Raw genomic sequence first — 11,954 nt, forward strand, 5'->3', positions numbered from 1 at the left:
ACCGGGGGGAGGATGGAATGAGTCGGCAAGGGGATCAACCATCTTCTTTCAGTAAAGGCCCACACATTATCCTTAATATTGGGATAAAAGGACTCTGAAGAAGGAAACTCTCTTCCCGTCTTGCGTAACTGACCACTGCAAATCAAGTCGAAAGTGCTTATATGATTAACACATTTTTGTCTCAATGACAGGCCGCTTGAACATTGTCTGATTTTTTATAAGAGAATCGATCTTATGTATCTACTTATTGTCTTTTTGCCTTTGCTCGGTAGTTCTGTAGCCGTTTTTTTCGGATGTTTTCTATGATCTGAAGGAACCGCTATAATGACCACCACGTGCGTTTCATTTTCTTCGATCTTATCTTTGATTGCTTTTTATGAAGTCGCACTGGGAGCTAGTGCTTGCTATCTCAGAATAGCTCCATGGATCTCATCGGAAATGTTTGATGCTTCTTGGGGCTTCTTTGGCGACCGTGAAGTCACCGGATGAATTGCCGAGTAGATAGATCAGATCCGGACGCTGCAGTTGTTCCGCGGTGATACGGACTCGACCCGCTCCTACCCACCCTGGGGTATCATAGCATGTCGGGAATCGAGGGGGGACATACTGGACGTAACTACTCCCGTCGGTTGGGGGCTCTGCCGCCCTGCCTTTCGATCGATACACAGTTGAGGAGGCCGATCACGAACGTGACAGGTGTGGGAGCGATCCTGGGAAGGCAAGGCTAAGACGGTGCCTTGCATATGGGTAGCAAGAGGGCGCTTATGCCCCGACGGTGGGGCCTTATGGGGAAGGGCCCAGCCCAATAGGGACAGCACACCCCCCACTTTAAGCTCATCTCTGTATCGACTGAATAACTCTATCTAAGGGTGACGTCGGTGGAACCGGTGAACCACGCGAGCTGGTTAGATGCGTGGGGCAGAGGGCTCGTAGTACGCCCCTTTTCTTGATCCAGCCTTTTCTTTGCTTCGGTAGTTAATCACCTAAAATCCAAGGGAGGCTGGCCTGCACGCCATACCTATACCCATATAGTGCCAGGCAGGCGGTGGAGTCATTTTTGGATTAGGGAAGGGAAGAAGGGGCCTAAGCACGGCAGATGCCGTACACTTGAGTGGCAAAGGAAAGCGAGACCGTACTTCTTTTGCCAGGCCTGTTCTTACATAAGGTTCCCGCAGAAGATCAATTTGGTGAGCCATGTGATGGGAAACCTTCCCGCACGGTTCGGAGAGCACTGAAGACGAATGAGAGGTTCACCACCACATCATTGCAAGGGGAGCTCGCTCGATTCGCAGATTGGCCTGACTCGTAATTCACTTTTGACTCTGTGTTCGATAGCCTAACCGTAGTGATGTTAATTGTGGTTACATTCATAAGTAGCTTGGTCCATCTTTATTCCATTTCATATATGTCTGAGGATCCGCATAGCCCTCGATTTATGTGTTATTTATCCATTTTTAATTTTTTATGCTAATGTTGGTGACTGGAGATAACTTTCTTCAATTATTCCTGGGATGGGACGGAGTAGGTCTTGCTTCATATTTGTTAATTCATTTCTGGTTTACACGACTTCAGGCGGATAAAGCTGCTATAAAAGCTATGCTTGTCAATCGAGTAGGCGATTTTGGATTAGCTCTTGGGATTTTTGGTTGTTTTACTCTCTTTCAAACATTAGACTTTTCAACCATTTTTGCTTGTGCTAGTGCTCCCAGAAATGAATTGATTTTTTGCAATATGAGATTGAATGCCATAACTCTGATTTGTATTTTACTTTTTATTGGTGCTGTTGGGAAATCTGCACAGATAGGATTGCATACTTGGTTACCCGATGCAATGGAGGGTCCCACTCCAGTATCTTCTTTGATTCATGCAGCTACTATGGTCACTGCTGGCGTTTTCATGATAGCAAGGTGCTCCCCTTTATTTGAATACTCACCTACGGCTTTGATTGTTATTACTTTTGCAGGAGCTATGACGTCATTCCTTGCGGCAACCACTTGAATATTACAGAACGATCTAAAGAGGGTCATAGCTTATTCAACTTGCAGTCAATTAGGCTATATGATCTTTGCTTGCGGCATCTCTAACTATTCGGTTAGCATCTTTCACTTAATGAATCACGCGTTTTTCAAAGCATTACTCTTCCTGAGTGCGGGTTCGGTGATTCATGCCATGTCGGATGAGCAAGATATGCGGAAGATGGGGGGGCTTGCCTCCTCCTTTCCTTTGACCTATGCCATGATGCTCATGGGCAGCTTATCTCTTATTGGATTTCCTTTTCTAACAGGATTTTATTCTAAAGATGTGATCTTAGAGCTCGCTTACACAAAGTATACCATCAGTGGGAACTTTGCTTTCTGGTTGGGAAGTGTCTCTGTCCTTTTCACTTCTTATTACTCCTTTCGTTTACTATTTCTAACATTTCTAGTACCAACTAATTCATTCGGGCAAGACAGATTACGATGTCATGATGCGCCCATTCCTATGGCCATTCCTTTAATACTTTTGGCTCTCGGGAGTCTCTTTGTAGGATACTTGGCCAAAGTGTGACTTGTTAGCCCATAAGTCAGTACTGTGACGAAGCGGCTGTTGCTCACCCGATACGACCGTACGAGGTCACAATTTACCCAACACGATCATCCGGGGTGAACAAGAATTGGGGATCGGATGCGGGCGAAATTCCCGCCAATGGCTGAGATGTTCAGTCGACTCCCTCCCCGTTTGTGGGGGTCTGGACCCCTACGAGTGAGCAGAAAAGGGAGGAGGAAAGAGGCCCTGGAGAACCGTCATAATAAGTGAACAAGTGTCAGCTTTGCTGCCCGACAGTATGGAGTACTGACCACACCGAGGGACAGGCCCTGAAGCGAAGGACAGGAACGAGCGGAATCAATGTGTTCCAATTTCTGGCCTTGCACCGACCATCCAACGGACCATGGACTAAACGGCCACTGCCTGAAAGGACTATGCTATGTCCAGGGGACCGCTGCCCTCCACAAGGTACATCTTGCGCCTATGGGCCGCTATAACTATCCAAGAAGACACTCGAAAAAGGAAGGATAAACAAACCTACCCGGTGGACTGCCGAGCTACAAGTCCTACGACACAGGAGCGGGATTCTCTAAAAAGCCAAGGTCTTAGGTGGCCAAGAGGGCCCACTTGGAGACTTGGGATCTCAGTAGGAAATGTGAAGGTTGTTTAAAGCCGGCCGATAGGCGAAAGAGAATCCAAAAGTTTTGTTCTGATCTGAGTAGGCTCAACATAGGGAATACCCTAACCCTGGGAACCGGGGCATATAAATCCGCTTATGGCATTCACCCAAGCATACAGAGACAGATGGAATGAAAGAAAGAAAAAGTAGCTCCGCAGCTCGCCCAGAAGAAGAAAGACCCGCCGCTAACGATTTGGAAATCCCTGGTGGGCTGGGCCTGAAAGACAAGTGTGTGTGGATTTCCACATCCTCGTCTTTACTTTAAGACACAACTCTTCTCTTTCTCGGTCAAATGACTTGCGATAGTCTACCTTGAGTAGGACCATAGGGATCTTATATTTGTGGCGAAAGATAAGTGGTTCTGTCACAACCAAGAAAGTTTCTATGAGTGAGCGACCCTTGATAAACGCCGATTGATACATGTCAATGTCAATAAGTGGATGAGTGTTGTTAAAGACAATGTTTGTTCCTCTTCTTTGAAACAATTTTCATGAATCTCGAGATGATACTGATTGGCCTGAAATCCTCGACGGTGTTGGCATATTTTTTCTTTGGGAGGAGAGTGATGGATGCCTGGGTTAGCCTCCAAACATAAAGGCCATTGCTATGAAAGAGCTGCAAGAGAGAAAGCAGTTACGGGTGAATGATGTCCCAGAAGGCTTGGATTGCACAGATTCTACCAGAGGATGTTGAGATGCTCCCATTGCAACTCACTGATGGAGAAGAACTGGAGAGCTCAGCTAGAGCTGGAGGAGGTGGTAGTACCTGTTCCCTACTGGTACCAGTGGTGGCTTGATCACTTCAAATTGGAGGGACTATTGGGCCAAATTCCCATACCATAAAAAAAGGTTATCTTTTCTGATATATCGGAGGTTTTGTGTGCAGAGGCCGCCAGGTTGAAGTTGGATGTTGCTTTTGTAGTTCCCAGTGAAGGATGATGCTGGGTCTGTGATGCATTTTATTTGGATTTTGGCTGATAGTTTTCGATGAAGCCACAGATACTACTCTTGTCTGAGACCTGTTGGCTTCATCCAGAGGGAGATGTGTTCTAGGGTGCCAAAGTACTCTTCAGCTGAAGAACTCTCTTTGGGACAAGGGCATCATCAAAGCAAAGAAATCAGAAGAAGAAGCAGTCAGTAATGCAATGCGAGACAAGTGTCATGTAGCAAGGTGCCCGGAATCTATCGTATATCGTATATAGGGATTTTGGATTGCGATTTCCTTTTGGGGATCAGGCCGATTTGATGACAGGAATTTCCTTATTTGTTGCAGCCTAAGATTGGGATTGGCCTAGTCTTCTTCTATAACCGGGATCTTACGACTCTCGTGCTTAATAAGTTGGCACCTCGCATCCTGCCAAAACCTAATCCTCTTATTCTCTAGCTAGAGTTGGGCTCCTTAAGAAGATATGATACTTCTACTTTTGACACCCTTTTTTTCCTATTTCTAAACTCAAATTGATAAAGCCACCTGGCGAGTAGGAATAGTTTCGAGTTTCTGGTCTGTTTTCTTTTGAGAATCAAACCTCTAATGGGTTTTTGCTACCAGGAGAAGGGAATGGCCATGTTGATGGGGTCTATCTAAATAGAGAGGAACCTACAGGGCTGATTACTCGATCACTCCATTGTGATGACAATCACACCCATATTCTTTATTATTTCTAAATATAGATAACGGCCATCTCCCGGCATAAGAAGGAGTGACCCTAACGACAGCCCCTATAATAGTAGACAACACGTTTTAAATCAGACTGGACTGAACGAAGAAAGATCTTTCCACACAAGAGTGGAAGGGATCCTTTAGAAATAGTTCTTAGCTCCAATCAAGCTTTCTCTGCTGTCTAGGATCGTTAGTGCTATAGTGGAGACACTTTTCTCAAATAAGAATGGTGGTCACATTCCCTTTCTGGTGGTAGTCATTGAGGATCTCAAAAATAGGGGTCGCAAAAACGTGTCAATAATGACAACGCTGGGCGAAAAGGCTAAAGAAGAAAAACCTGTAGATTTGAATGCCACTTCCTTTGCTAAGATAGCTAGATTTGGATGTCCATTCCATAAGGTATAGCTGCATCTGACACTGAGTAGAAGTTACTAGCAGGATAGACAGGAAGCTCTGAAGGATGTACAATGCTTGGAGGGACAGAAGTTTCAAGAGAAATGGTCTCTTTTGATGGGCATTTGTAGATGATGGTTGATACTGCAAACAATGCCTTCTTGACAGCTCTAGCATCACCAGTTATCTATTAAGCATAAAGATACATTCAAGATAACAATTAGCGGAATATAAGAAACATAGAATAGATATTGAATAAAGAAAAAAAGAGCAGAGCCTCATAACCGTCCTAATAGAGATAATACCACGTTCGTCTTGTTCTTTACGCCGATCCAACTCGTGCTTTTTAGGATGGATTTCACACGGAATCAAGGGAGGTGCGGGATACGACTCATATCACATTCCTGTGCCATAGCTTGCAAAATCAAATAAATCTATCGAAGCTAGGGTGCCAGGCCTATAAGAATCAGAAGAACAATCCACACTAATGTAACCGTAAAGAAATGGTGGCTCTAACATAGATTTTTCTCAATATGTCATGTTGTTGAAAAATCCTGTGGTAGCATGGGATGATCGACACTTTAGTTTTAGTTATTGATTTACGCATCACGCATTAACTAATATTTATGGGGCTGGAGACTTCGCTAAAGCATGCACATAAATAGATGAATGAGAGATTACAAGGCAAGGAGATACAGATCTGGGGGTTGACTCAGAACTTGTACATAGGTCAGCTCACTAATGCTTAATAACCAATAAATAGTCAATCAAGAGATATGCACCAGCAAACAACATTATACTGAAATAGTGTATTAGGCGGCAAATGGCACAGAAGAGTTTAGACGATAGATTCTCTACAACAGGTAGGGATCGGGGGTTATACGCTCTTTTCTATAAACAAAGTAGGCTTGTGATTGTCTGCATCCATCACTCAATCATGCAATTCAAAGAAATGGTTTACTTATCTTCTTCTAAAGGATGGAATTGCTAGATTGTCAGTAATATCAATTGAGGAAGAAGCTAGTCCCACTTAAATTCGAAAAGAAGACCTCTATTGTGACAGAAGATTCCTCGCCCACAGCATCTCACTTATTGATTGTGACATAGCTCTCTATCTCCGCTCATAAGAAGATAGCGTTTCATTCACTCGCTCTAGAAACCATAGGAGCTACTATTCCCAAGTTTATTAAGAATGGGCACTCACTAGATTCAGGCTTCCACTGTTCTAGCTTCTCTTCGTAGTTCACTAGAATGTATCGAGCATGTTTATCCGGATCAGGAGGCTTTACATAAATTGCTACGATTGCCAAGTCGAAAAAGAACTGGGCATGAAAGTGAAAGTGGAAAGAGAAGGGAGCGTGATTTGTTTCAAGAATTGGATGCCCTTGTTAAGGAAATCTAGTATAAAAGGAGAAATTGGGCCTATTAATAACTTTTGGTACCTAACCACCTGAACTGGGAATAATGGCTAAAGATGGAAGGTTCTAAGCCATGTATCAGAGCCGGTTATTTGAGTATCGATGCTGTTGGAGTCTAGCTTCCGACCAATCCACTTCACTTCGGAGGACATAACAGCTTAAGAAGAAATCGAGATCAGGCCCGTGGAAAGCACACACACACGCCTGGGGAATGAATCCACTTTTTCATTCTCAATACTAGGGGGCTTCTCCGATCGATTGCTTTCACTGTTATTCCCCAGATTGGCGAAATGACCTTTCGTCTTGCTTCTGTAAAATAATAAAATGTGCTTTCGCCAGAAGAAGAAAAAAGAAGATAGCTCAGTAAATGGCATTCAAGTAAAGTCGAGAAAGAGGCCTTGCTTTCGCACAGGAAGGAAAGAATTGACTCGGGTAAGTAAGCCCTATTGGGGGATTAAGGGCTCGAGTACGATTAGAGCGCCTTTTTTTCTGCTGCGCAGGCTGACCATTTTAAATAGGGGGAAACAGGAGACTGTAGAAGATGAATATGGCTAGTCTACTGCTACTGTTTGATTGGCAATCCTTAGACTATAGGGATGAAGCAAAGGAGCATAACCTACATGCAACTATGCTTTAAAGCAAAGAAATCTATCGAAATTCTCATTCCAGTCTGAGGGGATATCTGAAGCTACCGATCCGGGATCTCACTCAAATCCAAACCTAGCACTTTTGTATTTATTGCTTCTCCTTTTAGAAGGTCCGTAGCCGAGTAGAAGAGAAGAAAAGAGATTTCCTTATCTGCATGCCAGCTTTCATTCCTACTTTTGATGAAAGAAAGGTCAGTTGCTGCCGACAAGTCGACTAAACTTTCACAACTGTCACCTATCTTTAAGCACCTTCTAGGCCGCTTCCCAACCTAATGTATTCAAGTCTGCCTTCGGTACTGGTACTTCGGAATTAAGGGCCCAACAAGCGATATCAGGAGTCTTTGGCCGAAGAACTCGCGGATAAGAAGGTTATTCCATAACTATATTAAATCCATAGTCATGCTCAGCATGCGAAACCTTGTAAAAATGACATCCCCTGCGAAAACCAATAGGATTTGTTGGGCCATCGAACACTAGTTTCTGGTTTCTCAAGACCTTGAGGCAAGGGCAGTTACGCAACATTTTCTCAATATTGAATGTGCATTTTTCCCGCATTTTTTTGATTCCACTTCTGTATCAGAAATTAGTGTCAAGGGATGGAGTTCCTGTTTCGTTAACTAAGTCTCGCGTTGTTTGCTTGAGGAAGGGACGGCCGTAGCTAAATTTCCATTGCTAATCTTACATGTTCCCATGAACAATAAAGAAAAGAAGAAAAGGCTATTCCTTAGACACAGAGGTGGGATTAAGGCGTCATGCGGAACTCCAACAACATAGACCAGATGACTTATTTATTGAAAATAGGTTTAGGAGCCTGATCCTGGAGCTGAGCAAGCATGGGCGCGATCCACATCAAGTGGAACTACTATAACTATATCTGTGGAAGGAAGGTGGAACCTTCACCAAATCATAGTTAGGTGGCACCCATTCCGCAGTGGGCCGACGTCACACTGCCGCTTCAATAGCTAGCGGGTAATAATCAGAAAGTGAATCATCAACCACTCATTTAGAAGCCTCTCATGCAACAACGTTTAAGTAAATCCTTCTGCCCTTATTTTCTTTAGTCTAGTTGTTGGAGGAAATGCGCCTTGAACACATTACGTATACTAGCTGAGCTTTGTCCGTAATCGTGACTAGTTGTTATTAGTTCCGATCAAATTTCCACCCAGCCGGCAATGCCTCAGCTTCTCAAAATCTAGGAAGCTCTGAAAAAAAGTCATCATTATGAAAAGATACTAGCGCTACTAATAAGGGAAGCTACTTTTTTCTAAGAAAGGAATAAAGCAGAAAACTAAAGAAAGAGATCTTAAGTGGGTCCCGCGAGTAGTTTGTCTTGTTTCAGTCCGTACAAGAAGATACTTTCAGGGTTGCCCAAGAAGGGACGGGCCTATCTATTGGTGGTACTAGTTCTGCGGGAGGGGCAGGATTTCGGTGCCGTCAGCATGGGTCCGGCTATCGATCACAAGGGTCTAGATACGGGTCTCGAACGGAAAAGTATGCTACATATTGCTCTGCTCCAGTTCCCTCTGCTTACACCTGGTCAATTCGTTGATCGCCCCTTTTATTTCTGATTTTCAAAAGGGCCCCGCTCTCGTCTCTGCTGACGAAGCCTTTATCTCTGTCTCTGTTATCCTCGTACCTGCTGATCTCTTCGACTGATAGAGTCTATGCTATTGGTGAAGCTGGTTCTACCTCAACAACAGGATCTGCAAATGGATTTTCAACTAACAGCCTCTGCTTCAATTTGTGATGAAAGGTCGACTAGTTTTCACCGAATCTTCAATTACGCACCGGTAACTTTTTTCCATTTCCGAGGTCCAGAGGGGAAGACGAAGTACAGCCTAGTTCAGAGAGTCACGATTGAATCCAGGTTAATTCAGCAGCAGCTGGAGCAATACTCCGATATTGATTTGATTCTCCGCTACCCACCAAGGTAGAAGACTGCTTGATCCGCAAAAGAAGTATGCTTTATTTGCTTATAGAACAAAAGTATACGCTTTTTCAGGGAAAGATAGATGGAATAGGGCATTCAGCAGTTTGAAGAGGTAGCCTTTTCAGTAGCAGACTTGTAAGCAAGCGCCGTACGTTCAATCTATACTGGCGAGAGTCTTTCCTCTTATAAAGCCTGAGCGCGTTGCATGACTTAATGCCAGCTCTTTATCATACATCTTCTGTAGAACCAATAAATATAAGGGATATGTGTTAGCACATCTTGTTCGTGCTCTGCACCACGTTTTTCCTGTATACCGGCAGCTAGCATCCCATCAGTAACCTACGGGCGAGATTTCTTGAGGGGGGCTGGCCATGGTTTTTTAACCCACCCTTTCATTCACTTAAGACCCAAAGCAGAAAAGGTTTGCAATCCATATACTGGAATTTGGTTCCACCGAAGTACAAGGACTAAACTGGTCGACTCCACCGCAGGGTGCGAGATGTTGAGCTTCCTCGACGCCTACTCTGGGTATCAGCAAGTCTATATGGCTGAGGAAGACAAAGAAAAAACTAGTTTTATCGCCCCTTCCTTCTGCTACAAGCGGATGCCCTTCGGTTTGATAAATGTCGGCGCCACATTTTAGTGCCTAATGAGCCTCATCCTCAGGTCTCAGTTGGGTCGTAATGCAGAAGTGTACGTTGACGACGCCGTCATCAAAAGCCGCTTGGCAGGGACTCACCCCAAAAACACCTCTTTTTTTGCATCTGCTGAGCAGAACCAATTACCAGATCCTACTTCTAAGCTCTATGCTCTACTTCGGCCTTGCTCTCACTTATGGGTAGGAAGGACAATAAGCAGGAATTCATGTTGGCTAACTATTCTATCCAGGCGGAAGTTGTTTTCATAGGAAAGACGGAAGGTTTTGCGCGTTGGTTGTATCGAATTTCCCTTTCTAATAGCATACACAAATAGATAAGAAAGTTACGACGATGATAAGGTAAATGAAAACCTTTGATTTACCTTACCATCAGTTCTGTCTTATCTCTGTGCCTCCTCTAGCCATTTCATAATTGGATATCGTCATTCAAATCTGTGATGACAACTGTTTGGTAAGCAGGGATTCGAATCAAACAATAAATACCAACTCTAAGTGTGATGGATAGTACCTGGTGCCTAATTTCATGGTATCTTTCTTGGTGCCTACCACAGGAAAACCCCTCCTTCTTTTGGGAGGAAATCAAATGAGTAAAGGTTTCTGCCGACTCCCCTCAAGGAACCACTCACTACTCAACTTGAAACCACGGACCTACCTCCTGCTTTTGACTTTCTTCTTTGTCCCAATTCATATCGAGCATGTCTTTCTCCATCTATAGATAGAGAGAATATAGGATAGGGGCGCTCAAAGCAAATAGGATTCTGTATCTAATACTAATAGGTACTAACCGCATTCAAGATTGACTTGACCTCTTATTTTGGATAGGCAGAAATGCTTACGCCCTAGGGGTTTAAAGGGCCCACTCCCTTTGGTTGACTCATCAGGCTCACCACCTTTTGGAGCTCATCCAACAGTCAGTCTACTTAATCATAATCATAATCAATCCGTTGCTATTGCTATCTATCGCCATACCCACAAGAGGGTAATTTATCCAACTCCCCGTGCGAAAGCAAGTCCGGCGTCAGCAGTGATTCGAGTTGTTCCTTGAGAGCAGGCTTATGGCATTCCAGGTAAACATAACAATATGAGAGAGAACTCCGTTCGGCTTATAAGTACTCGATTGAACCAATTGTTTTTTCATTTCCCAGTAGGTCACCTTGGGCCAGCTGCTGACTTTCTAGAAAGAGACAAGGAAGTCGATTCAACATAAGGGAAGAAAGCATATTTTAGGTTTACTCCTTCCATGTCTAGTAGGAGTGCGTGCTTCTTATTGCCTTTTGAGCAATAGTTGTATACATTCCTCACTCAGTCTAATTAATTATCTTTCTCCCTACCCAAATACCAAGGGAGGTTTATGAGTCGTATCCTCCTTACGAGATAGCGGAAGTAGCATTAGCGGGAAAAGTAAGCTCCTTTTCAAGCCTTCTCTTTCGTAACCTTTGATTAGTTCCTTAGATGCCCTTAGAAAGAATGATGCAGGAGCAAGAAAGTCTATTTCCTCCGCGTTTCAAGAATCTCACTATTCAAATAGCACAGTATAAAATGCAATCCATAAGTCATGCTGGTCAATCAATGACAATGATAAGCTCTATAAAAAAAGAGTCTATTGCTCTTCGACACGTTTTATATCTACTTCAGTCATGCTTTATTGGAGTTATCTGACGCCAAGGAGGAAGGAATAGAGATTAGGATCCTAGCCTTGTTCCGTTTGAAGTTCCTAAGAGAGGTTACAAAAGAAAGGGATGCTCAAACCAAGGATTTGGAGTCTTATTAGTGCATCAATCTACAGAAAGGTAGGGGGGCATACCTGTGTGAAAATGGAGTGTAAAGCATATTCTAGATATTTCACTTCGAATTTCTTCCTCTTAAAAGAGTCAAGTCCGCAGGGTTCCCTAAATTCCCCAGGAATCAAGTGGGACCGGGAGATCGTTGTTCATTCGGTGGTTGGCCCTCCCCCTAATAAGTACCTACCAAGAATTGGGCCAGTTAGTTCAAGCAGTACCGAATCACAAAGAACAGTTGAGTTTTCTAATTCATCTATTATTCT

At 43.7% G+C, this 11,954-nt stretch overlaps 1 protein-coding gene across 1 annotated transcript; it reads left to right on the forward strand.

Annotated features, from left to right (window-relative positions):
• The first annotated feature begins 288 nt into the window (after positions 1-288).
• Positions 289-2,315, forward strand: LOC123096762 (NADH-ubiquinone oxidoreductase chain 5-like). Its single transcript, XM_044518554.1, has one exon. The coding sequence runs from the start codon at positions 1,465-1,467 to the stop codon at positions 1,996-1,998; it is 534 nt and encodes a 177-aa protein (XP_044374489.1). The 5' UTR covers positions 289-1,464; the 3' UTR covers positions 1,999-2,315.
• The last annotated feature ends 9,639 nt before the right edge of the window (positions 2,316-11,954 follow it).

Source organism: Triticum aestivum, chromosome 4D, assembly GCF_018294505.1.
Source record: "Triticum aestivum cultivar Chinese Spring chromosome 4D, IWGSC CS RefSeq v2.1, whole genome shotgun sequence".
Classification (NCBI taxonomy): Eukaryota; Viridiplantae; Streptophyta; class Magnoliopsida; order Poales; family Poaceae; genus Triticum; species Triticum aestivum.

Coding starts and splice junctions, on each gene's coding strand:
- LOC123096762 (XM_044518554.1), top strand. CDS start 1,465: ATGCTAATGTTGGTGACTGGAGATAACTTTCTTCAATTATTCCTGGGA.